Source organism: Nothobranchius furzeri, chromosome 6 (assembly GCF_043380555.1).
Source record: "Nothobranchius furzeri strain GRZ-AD chromosome 6, NfurGRZ-RIMD1, whole genome shotgun sequence".
NCBI lineage: Eukaryota > Metazoa > Chordata > Actinopteri > Cyprinodontiformes > Nothobranchiidae > Nothobranchius > Nothobranchius furzeri.
The window spans coordinates 60,049,964-60,067,983 of record NC_091746.1 but is presented as its reverse complement, the minus strand read 5'-3'; the positions used below and the strand labels follow the sequence as shown (position 1 = coordinate 60,067,983).

The window sequence follows — 18,020 nt, the reverse complement described above, 5'->3', positions numbered from 1 at the left end:
GGTGGCCAAAGCCCCCCCCCACAACGGAGCACCAATGGTACCCGCCCCAACTTTTCAGAGCCACTGATTTAGCTCAAATTCATTTTTACATTTTATTACTAACTGCTTACAGATGATGTTTTTGCGTGTGTTTGTGCTCTATAGTAAAATGACTCAGGAGCCATAATCATTATTTGCATCATTGACGACTTCCACCAGAGTTAAATAAAAAGAGGCAACACAAACATGATATAATATTGTTGTAAAGACTTAATCTGAGGGCTCAGTGATTGCATTAGATTGTGAACAACTTTGCTTTCAAGTTTAGACTAAAACAGCTTTGACTCCGTCATTACAAATGTTGGCAGCTACGTCATCAGAAAATGTTTATTCCTTCAAGGACTCCTAGATTTTTAGACAGATTTAAGGCTTACTATTAATCCTCAAGACAAACTGACAGCAACCTGTTATTGCATTGGTGGGTGTTCTTTTGCAACATTCACCACTCGTTGACTGAAGCAGACATTTTTTTAAAATCAGATTTACTGCAACTGTTCTCAAGAAGATAAAATTTATAGTGAACCCAAACCTCAATAAACTGAATCACAAACCACATGTTGCAAACGTTCTCTGTGCAGTTGATCGACATTTCCAACACCATCCTGTGGGCGAAGGGCGGGTGGGCACATGTGCAGCTAATTAGCTGCCTCTAATTTATGGCAGCCTGCGTGTTACATCACCATAATTGCTGTGGTTTTTACAGAATACTCTCCCATGCAAAACCCAGAAAGTCATATATAAAATCTGTTTCTACAGTGCGACTCTTCTCCATCCTTTATTTGTTTTAGCGATCTCCCTTGTTTCTCTAACTGCTTTATCCTTTTATTTCTATCAACGTCAACGTCGTGTCTCTCAGATGTCTTTGCAGAACAGAACTGAGGAGGTGCAGTCCCAGCTGGCTCCAGTGATTAGCAGACAATGAATTACTGTTACTGAGTTCACTTGAACTTGATAAGATCGTTACTGAAGAACAACAGTGTGTGGAGACAACAGGTTGGAGAGGAGCAGGCTGAACCATTACGCTGAAGTAACTAAAGGTGAGATGTGGAGAGGGTGTTATAACACTTTACTGGCCTTTAACAGGGTTTTAAAGACATGCTCCCAGGTTGTTTTAGCAGGAGGAGACAGATGCACGGCCTCAGTGTGTTTACAGTTTAGCTGTGAGATTCTCTAGTGGGTAGTTTATAGTAAACAGCTGGTAGTAAAGGCAAAGATCCTTTTTTACAGCCACACATGATGTTCTGCTCACTTTTACACATTATTGGACTTTTCTATTTGCTTTTGTGAATGGTCTCAAGTTAAATTAAACCTATTTCTAGACCTGATTCATCCATCCATCCATTCAGCCATCCATTTTCATCCGCTTATCCTGGGTCGGGTCGTGGGGGCAGCAGCCTGACCAAAGAAGCACGGACTTCCATCTCCCCAGCCATTTGGTCCAGCTCCTCCGAGGGAATCCCAAGGCGTTCTCTGGCCAGCCAAGATTAATTGCTAGTCATGTAGTTTACTTGGTGAAAAAATTATTATAATTTTCTTAAAGGGAAACTTAGCAGTTTTTGCTTGCTTTTAGCATCCCCTAATGTTTGTTCAGTATAACCAAAAGCAAACTTTTTCTCCTCACTGTGTGTTCATCTTTTTAACGTCTTAATCCAACAGCTGAAACGTCTCCCAGCCTTCCTTAGTGTCTACAGGAGTGATTCATCACGAAATTAAACAAATCAGCCGTGTTCATGATCTAAAACATGCAGGAAACATGCTCCATGTTGTTGAAAAGCCTGCCTTAGCTTCTCTATATTGGCTGCCTGTTCTGCTGCTCTATAACTGCATTATTTCCTGCTATTTCAGCTGTTAGCTTTATTTTTTCTCTAAGTGTTTTTCTCCCCAGAAAAAGCTACAGTGGTGTTCTGCTGAGCTGTGGTAGCCTCATGGAGGGGGCCATTGGCTTCAACACTGTTGCTAACCACTTAAAAATTCTCCCTCTCCTGATAATAACATGTTACTTTCTTTGACATTGAATGTGCTACTACTAGTTTACCTGTTGAATTAATTGTAGATTCACTAAGATAAAGACAATTAAGTTTATCTCTTACTAAATAGAATATTCACTAAGATATCACAATGCATGTATGTGGGTGTGTGTGTGTGTGTGTGTGTGTGTGTGTGTGTTGGTGTGTGTGTGTCTGCTCTGTCTTCTCGATCCTCAGTGAGTCGTGGTGGATGGCTGCTTATACTGAGCCAGGATCCTCTGGAGGTTTCTTCCTGTTAAAAGGGAGTTTTCCTCTCCACTGTCCCTACATGCTTGCTTAGTATGAGGATTGCTGTAAAGACACCGACACTAGTCAGTGACTTGATGCAACCTGCTGGATTCCTTATATAGGAAACTTTTTACTGATTGGCTTAATGAGCTGAACTGTACTGGAATGTTTCCTGTGTGAAGTGCCTTGAGACGAGTCTTGTCGTGATTTGGTGCTACATAAATAAACTTGAATTGAATTGAACAGACTGGACCAGCACTCTGAAGTTGCAAGTGTGATATTCTGGCCACAGAGGGCAGTAAGGATCTAAGAGGCATTTCCTTAACCTTGTAAAGGGTAATTTTATCAAATACTGGCTCAAGAAAATGATTTAAAAATATGAAAAAGCTGCTAAGTATCCCTCTAATATCAATAAAAAGAAAAGTATGTTTCTGTTTAGTGAACTATTTGTTGCTATTGCACTCATTTCACTTTTTGCCATTCAGACTTTAAGTGTGTTCAAGTTGAAAATGTAAGAAAATAAGGAATTTGTATACGAACATGTGAGAAACGTTACAATTTGATCACTTATGTAAGTAAACTGATATCTTAAATGCATTTGACACAGAGGATTCTCCCAGAGGGAACATAAGACAGTGGTCTGACCTATTTTCTACAAAATGTAATAAATGAAACTCACCATTTCCCCTCGCTGTTCTCAAACTGCTGAACAGAGTAGCCAAACAGGTCGTCCAGAGGACCCTCAAAGGACAAACTATTCTTCTGGTCCACGTTGAAGGACAACACACACGTTAGCAGCACTGTGAGGAGAAAGGACAAATAATGGGGCACACATAATCACATCTTATTAGTTATTTTATTCTACAGTAGCTCTCTGGAGCGTAAACAAACTGGCTGAAATCCCAATCTCATTTTGGAGACGTAAACATTCTCAGGACATTTTTCCAAATATACTGAAATCCAACACGGAAATGAAAAATAAACAAGTAAAGCAATATCTCAGAGCCACAAACATAATTGGGTATTTAGTTAATTAGGGCTTTGAATTAGTTAAATTGAATTTGCAAAAATAGGTTAAAACTTGGAAGTTCATTATGAGTAGAGCACGTACAAATATACACTAAATCATTTTGGAGGCTGCTGCAGGAATTTCGTGCGTCGCTGTGAAGCTGAGTGGTCAGAGTTCAGACGGACGTGCGGGACAATGGCTTCTTCTCTGCACTCCGCTCCGTCTGAATGTATCACACAGGCTCGATATAAATCCCAGCATGCCTCTTTGTGCGTGCTCAACAACGACACTCTTTATTTTTACGGCACCAGTGAATTCCTGCAGGATGATTAATTTGATTCTGCGACTTTGTGAAGCGGAAGACAGAAGTGGGAGAACAGTGGGATTAGAAGCAGAGCGTTCAAACACAGACGTCTTACAGAGACACACATACAAGCAGCTATTTGTACTTTGATTTGCTGCTGGTGTGTTGGACCCAAACACCATAAAGAGCTGTCATGTAAAGTCTAGACTTGATTATAATTAAAGCTTTCAGCAGCTTGAATCTTGAAATGATGAGTTGGAGTACTGCTTTAATCCAGACTGAGCAATAACAGAGTTTAACTGAATTTAAATTAGAATTAAATTTAATGCTAGCCATCATTATTTCTTCATTTCAACCAGAACATCTGTGTCTTTAGAGATGACAACATATCATTTATTAAAAACATGGACAGATTTACTCTTAAGTGTCATTATAAACCTTTCTAAAATTAACCAACAAAACAAAATTTCACAATAAAACAGCAACGTAGTTATTTTACTTTATTTGTAATTTTTTCATATCTATTTGTTTGAGACAGGATAAACAAAATGTCTTTATATTTGTGATGAGCTGCTTTATGTTTTTAACAAAGTCTACGTTTATTTTATATATTTTTTAGAAGGTTTAAAGTAAAACGTCACTCTTTTTTTTTTACAAATTGTAAAAAAATTAGCGTTGCTTTACTTGTTTGCTTATTTTCCACCACATTTCCATCTGGACATGTAAAGTAAATTTTATTGAAATTGCCCACATGCATACATTTCATCACTTAAACATGCTTGAAATGAGGTATTCTGATTGATGATGTTTCTATACATCATTTATTAAATCAGATCTAAAAAAAGCACCAACCCTTTCTACCGATAGAGCAGCTGATCATGTGGTTGTCACTAGTGAATGTGAACCGTGTCATGGTCAGATGGCAAGAGTCACACAAACAAGATTAGTGCAGAAGTTCATCTTTCAAAAGGTTTCATTAGGTTTAATTAGATATAATGACACGCTTTGACCCCTCTCACTGTGCACTTATAAACATTTGTTGCTACTCATGCATAAGTCCTGATTGCACAGGACTGCTCAGACACAGATGGTGAGAACCAGACCTGCTGAGTCATCTAAAGGGATCCCAGCCGAGATACATCATCTCCTCTGTTTCACCCTCCATCCTTTCTCCTCTGTGACCTCGCTCCCTCCCAGAGAAGCTCCATTTTCTCCTCGTATTAAGTTCATTATAGACATTCCCTTAACTCTTAAGGCGTGCACACACACACACACACACACACACACACACACACACACACACACACACACACACGCACGCACGCACGCACGCACACGCACACGCACACACACACACACACACACACTTATTTAAGGAATTATACAAAGCTATTTAGCTCATTTAAAATGGCTTTGGGCCAGTTGAGCTATACACTTTTAACAGACTGAGCTCAAGAACAGTTCAGAGTCACACTGTCCTGAGATGTTATCACACACACACACACACACACACACACACACACACACACACACACACACACACACACACACACACACACACACACACACACACACTTATTTAAGGAATTATACAAAGCTATTTAGCTCATTTAAAATGGCTTTGGGCCAGTTGAGCTATACACTTTTAACAGACTGAGCTCAAGAACAGTTCAGAGTCACACTGTCCTGAGATGTTATCACACACACACACACACACACACACACACACACACACACACACACACACACACACACACACACACACACACACACACACACACACACACACACACACACACACACACACACACACACACACATTTCCTTGGACTCTTCTGTCTTTGCTCAACTCAAACCAAATCCAGGCGGTTATGTAACCGATCATTTGTGTGAGCTGGGATAACATCTGTTTAAGAGAACTAAAAAAATCAGATCATCTTCTTGAGATTGAAACAATCACGAGTCCCTGGGAGCTTAGGTTGTCTATTATAGCATGAAAGATTGAAGATGTAATCAGTCAATCAAGCTGCTGAGCAGAAAATACAAATGTTTTTTTTATTTTTATTTTGTTTGTACTGGTTTTTCCCTCTCTTTTTGACTCTTTCTGGTCACAATGGATGCTCATGTTGAACAAGTTTTTGGTGCCACAAAAGACAATTTACCACTCGATATTTCATCACTTGGTCTCTAGTATAAATAAATGTCTTGTTTGTCAGTCTGTGAGAACAAAGCTCTGGCGCTCCTGTTTCAGGAAGTAGAAGTTAGTGGGAGGAGTGGGCGGCAGAAAACAGCAGGATAATGAGCTTAAGTCTCCTCCCTTTCCGGTCGGCTCATGGGAAGAACAAAAAAATGAATGCAAGTCAACGGAGCTAAAAGAGCTATTTTCTAATCTGCTTTGCCTTAGGCCCTGGATCGCACATATGTTGTACTGCAATTTAAATTAAAACTAATGGTGTGTGTTTTGAACACGCCAGTCACGTGGTTTGAGATTTATCAGCTTGTAAAAGTTCACGATTAGCATGATTACAAATAAGATATCGACACATTGCATATTTGAAGTCACCACATATTCTCCTCTCCCCTAGTTTGCTAAACTTAAAGCATTTTCCCTCTGTTTTCTGGTCTGGTTTGGCGACGTCACTTTCTTGAATCGCATTTGTAGCCCTGGACTTATTTTCAAGCAAAACCTAAAACAGTGTTTCCCACCATTCGAAATAAGCACATTTATGGCATCCAAATGCATCTTTGAAATTTTCGGACATCATATGTGAAAGCCATGGCGCATTACAAGCGGAATTAGAAAAAAGCGTTTTTAGCTAGCCTGGCAAGCCAGACTAAATAAATGTATTATTTAGTCTGGCCACGCTCCATTGACGGCTCTCGGTTGTGGGGCGGGTTCTACCGTTGTCTTTCAAATGATCTCCGCATTCCACTGGACAATGAATGTGACATACTCTTGTTTCACTCTGTTGCATCATCCCACCCACCAGGCATATAGAGTGCCCTGATTGGCCCACAAAGCGGATAAAGCTCTGTGATTTGTTCACTAAGCAGATAGAGCACTATGATTGGCCCACCATTATGGACCAATCACAGCTCTTTATGTGTTTGAAACCCCTCTAGAGAGCTGTGATCGGCCAGCCAGAATGCTGTTGGGGCTGCAGAGGTTCCAGTGGAGCGTTCCTAGACCAAACTTTGCAAAGCAAGAATTTGGTCTAGTTCACTAGGCTAGTTTTTAGCCACATTGACTTGCATTCATTCTTCGTTCTTCCGGGGACCCATGGTGCGGAAGGAGATGGGCGTGACTTAGGCTCCCTATTTGGAGTCTTACTCTTGAATATTCATGATATTTTGACATCTCACCTCTGACTGGCTAACAGCAACCCAACTCGTCTGCTGCCTCAGTTTGCAACGTTGAAGTTTTATCTCCACCAATAACACAAGCCTGGAGGAGTTCTGCCATGTCTAGGAGTTTCTAATGCTAACGGTTAGCTACTACTAGCAAAGACATGCTCTGCCCTCTCCTGCACACTAAATAAACAACAGCCTTCACTGTCGTGATCTAAGATGGGTGAGTTCGTGAATGTTAATTTACAATGTGAGGTACGTCTCTGTGGCTTTTCTAATCTGAGCACTTCCCAGGGATAGAAGACTATTTTCATGTTTAGCCTGCATGTGAATCTCAGAGTGACCAATCATATTTCAAAAGTTAAAAAAGTGGTTTATCTGGGAACTTGCTCTTTAACGTATTTTCATTTTATCAAAAGCAGAACCTTCTGCACTCCATCCACTCACTAATCGGTGCTCGGCAGTCAGTGAACTATCAGAGCTAAAAAACTAGTAGGAAGGCTTAAAAAGAAAATAGTTTTAACGGGTGCACTCTTTAAAACTTTTTTCTCACTTTGAGTGCTCCAGCCTTCCTCCTGATTGTCATTTTATGTTTAAATTAAAGGTATAGCAGATGATCTTTCTCCTCCAAGTGGATCATCTAAACCATTGGTCGGCATAACTGTCTGGTGAACCATTCACGCAAGGCCATCATCATGTATGCTCATTGCTCGGTACTTTTCACTTCCTGCACATGCGCAAAGCGAAGGTCGTGCTCCCCGCAGGCGCCCCTGTTGCCAGTTTTCTGCTCAACAGTTGAGCTGAAGTTCGGCATGCAATTTGGAGAAATTCTTTTTAGGTGGCTGCTTGAAGAAGTGCTGCATCATATGATGTGAATAAATAATGTTTGCAGCTTTCCGTCTCTTTGTCCTGGTCTGCCCCAGACCATTCCACTACCACCACCATGTTTCACTCCAGATAACTGAGATCAGCTATCACCTCATCACAAAAGGTTTCATAATGTTTCTCTCAAATTAAAATCTAATGCTGATACGTGCTTGCTGACGTGCAACAATTAAGGTAGATCTAAGCATACAAGCATGATAACATTTGTCAACAGGTGAATACAAACACACTAATCAATCCACACCACTATACAAGCTACCAAGGCGATATAAAACTAAATATATAAATCCAAACCAGTCATTTATATTTCAGTTTTATTTTTTATGTGCATAATCACTGTTGGGCTTTCACTGCTGGCAGCACAAGCATTTGTAAGCTTTCCATGTATACACAGAGAACTGGAGCTGCCGCTCTGCTAACGTGCTGCACATTTCCTGTTTATTGTGAGGAAAGTCCTGTTCTTTTTCAGAAGAAAATCCTTTTTAAATGAAAGAAAAAATGTTTAAATGAGTTAAGAACCTAAGAGTTCTGTTTTCAGTCCAGTATGTGGTTGTGATCGATCCTGGCAACCTGTCAGCCACACTAACCCACAATAAAACCTCCCTGCCTTAGACACTCATAGCAGGACCAGAATGACTCAATTATAACATTCAGCATTTTCTGTTAGACATCAAGTCAAACAGGTCAGCACCTGTTGGCTCGCTGACATCACACTAGTGTCAGAGAAACACCCAACTCAGCACCTGTAGGCGCACAAGCCTGAATTAGCTAAAGTACAAACACACAACAAACTGGCACCTGCTTGTCAGCAATGCATCCAACCCGCTATAAACAGCTTTAAGGCTCAGCTCAAATCAGCACCTGTGGGCAGCAAAGTCATTAAGAAACCCTGAAAGATTCGACTACGATTGGAAGCGTTAATAAAGTTGATCCTGAACAGTTAAATGCTGCATGTTAAGTGCTGTGTGAGTGCTGCAACACATTAATGTTGAGCAATTGTAACACATCGCTGTTAGAAATAAGGTCTGAAAAGATTCTGGGTGGGACCTGGAACTTTTCTGCACCATCTGTTGGCATTTAGCAGCTGACGGTTCTGGCGAGGGAGAAGCTACTGGCATGGCCCACTGGCCGCTAAGAGTTATGAAACTGAAATATTTCCAGATTCTTCTTTTTATACTTTATCTGTTATTTTTCAGTTCTTTCCCGAAATCCTTCCACAATATCTTCGTGTTTGTGCCCTTTTCACACTTCCAGTCTAAAGACTCGATCACGAGTTGGGCAAGTGAACCGTATTAGTTCTGCACACTTTGACTTAATTTTCTCACGCGCCTGCTCAATTTCTTCATCCTGGCAAGCTTGCAGTATGTGTGGGTGCAGTGGGACGCCAAAGAGGTCACGAATGTGGGTGTGTTTGCGTCTTGATGTGCATTAGAGAACAGGGGGCTGAATTCTTTCGAATTTTAGAGCAAATATCTTCAAGAACAAGCAGTAAAGCACTTGAAACATTACTCAAGCTGACAGTTTGAAGAAGAAGAAGAAGAAGAAGAGAATATCATTTCTACAGCACCTCTCAAGATAAAAATCACGAGACCCTTGACGAAAACAAAAAATGTCAAAATATAAAAAAGAATTTAAAAAATGGTTAAAAATATATTTAAAATGAGCAAAAAATAGATAATTGTGGTTAAAAAAATATTAGAAAGAGAGGGAGTGAATGGGGAAGAGGGAAATCAGTGGATCCTGAAGAAGGTGGAATAGGCGGGGAGAGCAGAATAAAGAGAGAGTGGTGAAGAAGGTCATACAAAAACCAGCTTGAACAAGTGAGTCTTCAGCTGCTTTTTAAAGGAGACCACTGAGTCCACTGATCTCAGGTTCAGGGGGAGAGAGTTCCAGAGTCTGGGGGCCACAGCAGCAAATGATGTGTCACCTTTGGTCTTTAGCCTGGTGCTGCACAACCAGTAGGCTTTGGTCACTGGACCTCAGGGACCTGCTGGGGGTGTAGGGACTAAGAAGATCACCAATGTAAGATGATGCTTGTCCATGTAAGGCCCTATAGACCAGAACCAGGATCTTGAAATGAACCCTGAAGTTGACTGGCAGCCAGTGAAGCTGGAGGAGAAGCGGGGTGATGTGGGTGTGTTTGGAGGACTTGGTCAGAAGCCGAGCACAGGCATTCTGAACCACCTGCAGATGGTTCAGGGAGGTTCTGCTCAGACACGTGAAAAGAGAGTTACAGTAGTCTAAGCGTGAGGAGATGAAGGTGCGGAGAACTGTCTCAAGTTCAGAGCGAGACAGAATGGGACTCAGCTTAGCAATGTTCCTGAGATGGAAGAAGGAAAAGCGAACAAGAGAACTGACATGAGAATCCAGGGTGAGAGCTGGGTCAAAGGTCACGCCAAGATTCCTGAAAGAAGGTTTGTTGTGAGAAGCAAGCTGACCAAGAGAGTCTCTGACTTTGGGAACCAGCTTGTCTGGGGCACAGATGAGGATCTCAGTCTTATCTTCATTTTTGATAGAGTCTAAGCAGGTGTGTAACAGCTGCAGCTTAGACATCTCATGGGGCTTAAAGGAGATGTACAGTTGGATGTCATCTGCATAAAGATGGTAGGAGATTCCTTTGAAGGAGCTCAGGATGTGCTGAAGTGGAAGCAGATAGAGGAGGAAGAGCAGAGGCCCCAGCACAGAACCTTGTGGGACACCATGGGTAAGAGAGGTGGTGGAGGACCTAAACTTGGAGACGGCCGCAGAGAAGGAGCGCTCAGAAAGATAAGAGGAGAACCACTCAGAGCAGATCCTGATAGGCCTACCCAGTCTCTCAGCCTCTCCAGTAACAGGTGGTGGTCAACAGTGTCAAAGGCTGCAGTCAGGTCCAGCAGGACCAGAACAGAACAGTCCCCTGCATCACTGTGAGTCAGAAGGTCATTAGAGACCCTAAGAAGAGCTGTTTCAGTAGAATGAGCTCTACGAAAACCTGACCGGAAGCTATCATAGGTGTTATGTTCATCAAGAGCAGCTGTGAGTTGTTTAGCCACAACCTTTTCCAAGATCTTGGAGATGAACGGACGTTTAGAGATGGGTCTGAAGCTGCTATGGAGAGAGGGGTCGAGACTCGGTTTTTTAAGAAGCGGGTGGATTACAGCGTTCTTAAAGTAAGCAGGGACCTGACCAGAAACCAGAGAAGCATTCATTATAGAGAGCATGCTGGGACCGATGGACTGAAAAGTACTTTAAACAAAGATGAGGGTAAGATGTCGAGGGGGCATGCAGAGGTCTTCAAAGAGTTAACTAGTTTGGTTAACTCAGGCAAAGAAACAGGAGCAAAGTGATCAAACAGCTAACATGCTGTTTGATGGTGTGGTGCGGAGAAGGAAGTGACGCCACCGTCAGCGTCAGCCTGAGGAAGTTTGCAGCTGCAAACGAAACGTAGCGGGAAAACAGGTAACAAAACTGTTCTGTGTTTTAAAAAAGAACTACAGCATGGAATACTTCAAAAAAGGTGAGAAAATCTCTAAATTTTAGGATTTTTTTTTTGTCTTTAACATTTGTGAAGTAGCTTCTGGCAACAATAGATTACTGAATATTTTAAGATAATACAATTATTTTCTATCCAGTTGTTAATTTAGTGAGTTATTTATTGAATGGCATTATTCAACCATCTCTCTGTCCCTCATAGACAATATCTATCTCTCTATCTCCATCTCTACCTCCTTCTCTATCCATCCCAGCATCCCTGCGCTTCCCTCCCTTCCACCATTGATCGAACGTGCTTACCAGCATCAAATTACACTCTGTTAAACTTCCAGATGTAGTCTCTGGAGCTCTGTTTTCTCACTGGTGCAGAAAACATCTCGGCTCACAAGCTGAGACCCACACATGACATCATTCCCCTGACGGCTGTCATTAGCTTTCAACCTTGCAAAGTCTCTTTCTACAGCAGGGCAGACGTAGCTGAGAGCCCTCTCTCCTTCTGGCAGACCTTATATCGTGAGCTAAAGCTGCTGAGCACAACTCTTTTAGGGCTGAGGGAGCAGCTTGAAGGAGGGGCACCACTTCTAAAAATACACACTGCTGAGGGTCAAGGGACGACCTGCTTCCTAAATCAATAAGCAACATGCAAAATAATAAAACATGTTATGATGGAAACACAAAGAGGAAATAATATAAATGACTAGCCCTGAGAATATTAGCGTAGCTTGAGGCAGTCAAAACAAATGGACACTTAAAAACTTATTTCTATTCATATGGAAATGACTACAATTAAAACAGCAAACCCCAAAGTTTTCTTATTTCTTATTTCTGAATGCAAAACTGCTTTGAAAACACATTGATTGCTAATATTTGCTGTGTTGTTTGTGAATCAACTTTCTGACCAGAACAAGCCGTTAATGCTGTTCATATTTTCATTAGAGCTGCAGAAACAGAAAAGTGTTTTGATTTTGGTAAGTGGGTTCAGTTGGCTCAACAGAAAAACTAGAACGTCTTTTTCAAATGCTCGTTCCAATTATATCATCAAATATTACAATATCATCACCAAACCGACAGTTTTATTAGAAAAATGTAGTAATATGTCTCCTTTTGTAGATGTTAGATGTAAGTATTACAGCTGATGACGATGGGTAAGGTTGAGCATTGAGGAGACTGTTGTGAACCAGCTAAAGTAATATTTGAATACTGTATCGTTGCACTTAACATGACTTTGGAGACAGGTTTTATGTAGGGCCAGATCACCAGGGGAATATGATGTCACCACAGTTAAATAACAGTTGTGCAAATGTTCTTGTTGCAATTTAGTCAGAAAATGTCTTAAAAATGGTTGAATTTGTTCCCAGTTTGCCCTGAATTTGGTGAACGAACCCTCTCAAGTCATCTCACATTATGAAGAGCAGAATCAGACACATTCCAGGCACCAACTACAACTCTATTTTTTGCAAAACACTTATTGTGCATTATTTTTAATTTTTCAAACTCTATAATGAAACCATGACCATTGCATAGGGAAGAAAATAGGCAAAGATGTCAGGATATTTTGGGAACTCGGGTGCTGGTCTCCAAACATCACAACCCACTTATACAGGCTTCAGGATATAAAATCACTGGGTCTCAAAATCATTTCAACTGCATTACAAAATGCATAAAAACATGACTTATATGCCGTTTACAAGGTTTGCATGCCATTATGTCTTTCTAGTGTATAAAGGAACAAGAAAAGTAGCCTGGCCTGCCAGGATCACCCTCTGTCTATTCTACACAGAGGACGAGTCTGGATTCTCAGAGGCAGAGAGGCACATGAGGGGGCGGGACTAGCCATTTAAAAAATAACCAGTTAGAAAAAAAGGCGGAAAAGACAAATGTATCATGCAATGCTATAGTTTTTTTGCTTGTTTGTTTTTGCTGTAGTCAAAGATGGCGTCTGGCGACGGCATAAACATCTCTCGTTAGAAGAAAGGCTTTAAGTGCTTCTTCTTGTTGTGGTTCTAGACACGTCCATGTCATTTAGAACAGAGGAAAGAGCCACAGCGAACTACGCTTCGGACGACATCTTTGTTGTTTATGAGAAACTGAGCGTAGCGGTGTGTGACGTACTCAACTCAGCGCTGATTGGCTCGGTTAGAATTCTCCGGGGGTGGGGTTATTTGAATGGGAGCTTCAGATCCTTTGCTTCCCGTAGGAAGCATGGCATGGCTGGCCAGGCTACAAGAAAAGAGGATGAAAATGAAGTTTTGATTTCTAACTATAAATATAATTCAACACAATTTAATCCACAGATTTCTGTTCAATCCCAGAACACGTTGGTGTTATGCTAATCTAAATGTGTTCCTCTGTTCGTAGAAATAACTAAATAATTCCAAAGCTTCCATAAGGTGAGACTGCTTTACTCCTCTCATAATTACAAACATTAATAATAATAGTAGTAATGTTAATAACAATGAGTCCCCATCTTACATTCATAACAGAGGAAACACAATCTAATTTAGCCAGCAGGGTCAGGGTTCAGTTACGCCATGAAGCTGATACTAATAATGTTTCTGCTTGTTCGCTGTAATGCTAGAAGTGTGGTCAAAGACACGGAAAGTGCACCCAGGGGTGGCTTTCTCCATTAAGTACCCATCATGTCATGCTCAATTTGTGACCATGCTGTTCTGTAAAGGTTTACACACCAACACACGAACAGTAAGTTTCATTGATAATGTTGTTTTAATAAATAAAGATCAAATTCTAATTATTGCTTTTAAACTCTGGTTTTTTTAATATATCATGTGAGTGTAGATTGATGGTGACCATAAGAGACAGAAACAAGTGATAAAATTCCTGAGTGTGATGAATCCCACTCCTGCCAACAACACACTCCTCCTCTCCCTGAAACACTAACATGTTTAAGAAGTCAAAACGTTGAGTTCTGCTGCTACCAAACAAAAAAAGAGGAGGGGAGGGGAGGAGAGGAGAGGAGAGGAGAGGAGAGGAGAGGAGAGGAGAGGAGAGGAGAGGAGAGGAGAGGGGAGGAGAGGGGAGGGGAGAGGAGGTTAGAGGAGAGGAGAGGAGAGGAGAGGAGAGGAGGTTAGAGGAGAGGAGAGGAGAGGAGGTTAGAGGAGAGGAGAGGAGAGGAGAGGAGAGGAGAGGAGGTTAGAGGAGAGGAGAGGAGAGGAGAGGGGAGGGGAGGGGAGGGGAGGAGGGGAGGGGAGAGGAGGTTAGAGGAGAGGAGAGGAGAGGAGAGGAGAGGAGAGGAGAGGGGAGGGGAGGGGAGGAGGGGAGGGGAGAGGAGGTTAGAGGAGAGGAGAGGAGAGGAGAGGAGGTTAGAGGAGAGGAGAGGAGAGGAGAGGAGGTTAGAGGAGAGGAGAGGAGAGGGGAGGAGAGGGGAGGGGAGGGGAGGGGAGGAGAGGAGGGGAGAGGAGGTTAGAGGAGAGGAGGAGGAGAGGAGAGGAGGTTAGAGGAGAGGAGGTTAGAGGAGAGGAGAGGAGAGGAGAGGAGAGGAGAGGAGAGGAGAGGGGAGGAGAGGGGAGGGGAGGAGGGAGGGGAGAGGAGGTTAGAGGAGAGGAGAGGAGAGGAGAGGAGAGGAGAGGGGAGGAGAGGAGAGGAGGTTAGAGGAGGTTAGAGGAGAGGAGAGGAGAGGAGAGGAGAGGGGAGGAGAGGAGATGAGAGGAGAGGAGAGGAGGGAGGAGAGGAGGTAAGAGGAGAGGAGAGGAGAGGAGAGGAGGTTAGAGGAGAGGAGAGGAGAGGAGAGGGGAGGGGAGGAGGGGAGGGAGAGGGGAGGTTAGAGGAGAGGAGGAGAGGAGAGGAGGAGAGGAGGTTAGAGGAGAGGAGAGGAGAGGGGAGGAGAGGGGAGGGGAGGGGAGGAGGGGAGAGGAGAGGAGAGGAGAGGAGGGGAGGAGAGGAGGTTAGAGGAGAGGAGAGGAGAGGAGGTTAGAGAAGAGGAGAGGAGAGGAAAGAGGAGGAGGGAGGAGAGGAGGTTAGAGGAGAGGAGTTAGAGGAGAGGAGAGGAGGTTAGAGGAGAGGGAGAGGAGGGAGGTTAGAGGGAGAGGAGAGGAGATGAGAGGAGAGGAGAGGAGAGGAGAGGAGAGGAGAGGAGAGGAGAGGGGAGGGGAGGGGAGGAGGGGAGGGGAGAGGAGGTAGAGGAGAGGAGAGGAGAGGAGAGGAGAGGAGGAGATAGAGGAGAGAAGAGGAGAGGAGAGGAGAGGGGAGGAGAGGGGAGGGGAGGAGGGGAGGGGAGAGGAGGTTAGAGGGAGGAGAGGAGAGGGGGAGGGGAGGGGAGGGGGAGGGGAGGGGAGGGAGAGGAGAGGAGAGGAGAGGAGAGGAGAGGGGAGGGGAGAGGAGAGGAGAGGGAGGAGAGGAGAGGAGAGGAGAGGAGAGGAGAGGAGGGGAGAGGAGGTTTAGAGGAGAGGAGAGGAGAGGAGAGGAGAGGAGGTTAGAGGAGAGGAGAGGAGGTTAGAGGAGAGGAGAGGAGGTTAGAGGAGAGGAGAGGAGAGGAGAGGAGAGGGAGGGGAGGAGGGGAGGGGAGAGGGGAGGTTAGAGGAGAGGAGAGGAGAGGAGAGGAGAGGAGAGGAGAGGAGGAGAGGAGGTTAGAGGAGAGGAGAGGAGAGGAGAGGGAGGGGAGGAGAGGGGAGGGGAGGGGAGGAGGGGAGAGAAGAGGAGAGGAGAGGAGAGGAGAGGAGGGGAGGAGAGGAGGTTAGAGGAGAGGAGGAGGAGAGGAGGTTAGAGAAGAGGAGAGGAGAGGAAAGGAGAGGAGGGGAGGAGAGGAGGTAGAGGAGAGGAGGTTAGAGGAGAGGAGAGGAGGTTAGAGGAGAGGAGAGGAGAGGAGAGGAGGTTAGAGGAGAGGAGAGGAGAGGAGAGGTGAGGGGAGGAGGGGAGGGGAGAGGAGGTTAGAGGAGAGGAGAGGAGAGGAGAGGAGAGGAGAGGAGGAGAGGAGGTTAGAGGAGAGAAGAGGAGAGGAGAGGAGAGGGGAGGAGAGGGGAGGGGAGGGGAGGAGGGGAGGGAGAGGAGGTTAGAGGAGAGGAGAGGAGAGGAGAGGAGAGGAGAGGGGAGGGGAGGGGAGAGGAGAGGAGAGGAGAGAGGAGAGGAGAGGAGAGGAGAGGAGAGGAGAGGAGAGGAGAGGGGAGGGGGAGAGGAGAGGAGAGGAGAGGAGAGGAGAGGAGAGGAGAGGGAGAGGAGAGGAGAGGAGAGGAGAGGAGAGGAGAGGAATTTAAATGACACGAAATCTAAAAAGTTCTTGTAATTTAATTTAGGGCTTCAGTTGTGTGATGAAAATAATCTGCTACATGTTGGTTGTACCTGGATCGTTGCAGACTCAGATGAACTTTATTGATCTCTCGGGAAAAGATGCTCTGGAAAATTCAGCTTCCTGGATTTCTGAGATATTTAGAAATAAAGTGAAATATCTCAGGGGCAAAATCAGTCATGTTAAAATATCAGTTTTTTCACTGAGCAGCCATTGAAGTAGTACTTCACTCATTATTTAAAATACATTTGAGGGGGCGTAGTGAAGCTCCGGAGCGTCTACTTCAGGAACTAGAAGTGAGCCAGATCAGAGTTGAGCTGAAGAAGACCTACTTTGGAGTCTTATTTCTTGGTACTTGGACATCTCATTTCAGACTGGCTGACAGCAACATGACACTACCACTGACTGTTTCTTCTGCAACGTTGATGTTTTATTTCCACAGATAAAAAGTTTTGAAATAGTTCTTCTGTGCAGTGGAGCTGCTACTGCTAATGTTTAGCTTAAACTAGCGAAGACGTCTGCTGACTCCTGGACGCTAAACCAACAACGTGAGTGAAGATGGGTGAGTCCATGAATGCTAAATGACAGTTTGACGTACATCTGTCTGTCTTCAAGTCCTAGACTTTCACCATTTATTATCAGAAGTTAAAGGTGGGCATACTGTAGGTGTAGAAGACTATTTTCATGTTCAGCATGCATTAAAGACTGAGTGATTAATTATAATCAGAAATAATAATTAAAAAATGGTGTTTCAGTGTAGTACCACTTTAAAAATTTTCACATCTCTCAAACTATAATAAAGTGAATTGATCACAAACGTCAAACATAATCAGATTTGCTTTAAATCATTTACACACAAAATTAAACATATTTTTTAAATGGCATAAATATAGAAATAATAATGTGTTGTTATGATAGGAGCTGTTTCAATTTAGGCAAGGCAGCTTTCTCTCGTTTCCAGTGAGAGTTGGACTCCGCCAAAGCTGCCCTTCATCACCCATTCTATTCATATCCTTTATGGACAGCATTTCTAGGTGTGCCTGGTGCTTTTTGCAGATGATGTGGTCCTGTTGGCTTCATCAGAACGTGATCTCCGGCTCTCACTGGAGCGGTTCACAGCCGAGTGTGAAGCAACTGGGATGAGAATCAGCTCCTCTAAATCTGAGACCATGGTCTTGAGTCTGAAAAGGGTAGAATGCCGTCTCCAGGTCAGGGATGACATCCTGCCTCAAGTGGAGGTATATGGAGGTCTCGTTCACAAATGAGGGCAAGATGGAGCGCGAGATCGATGGGCAGGACAGGTCTGGTTTACAGAAGGAGATCTGCCCTGGCTGCAAAAACACACCAACCCCATATATCTAGAGCCTACAGCTATCAGCACTTAGCAGGTATGAGAAACCCCTCCGGGCTAGGAGAAAGAGAGTGTATGCTGGGCCCCAGTGTGTGCTCTTGAACAGAAACAAGGAAATG

At 43.6% G+C, this 18,020-nt stretch overlaps 2 protein-coding genes across 2 annotated transcripts in view; both read right to left on the bottom strand.

The window, feature by feature from the left end:
* LOC107373312 (homeodomain-interacting protein kinase 4-like) overlaps positions 1–18,020 on the bottom strand; it is a 745,746-nt gene that overhangs the window by 475,656 nt on the left and 252,070 nt on the right. The window lies entirely within an intron of this gene.
* The window catches only part of itga1 (integrin, alpha 1), a 91,009-nt gene that overhangs the window by 41,623 nt on the left and 31,366 nt on the right, over positions 1–18,020 (bottom strand). Inside the window, exon 2 of the mRNA XM_015942956.3 lies at positions 2,974–3,094. Coding sequence (XP_015798442.3) covers positions 2,974–3,094 — 121 coding nt within the window. The remainder of the gene's footprint in view (positions 1–2,973; positions 3,095–18,020) is intronic.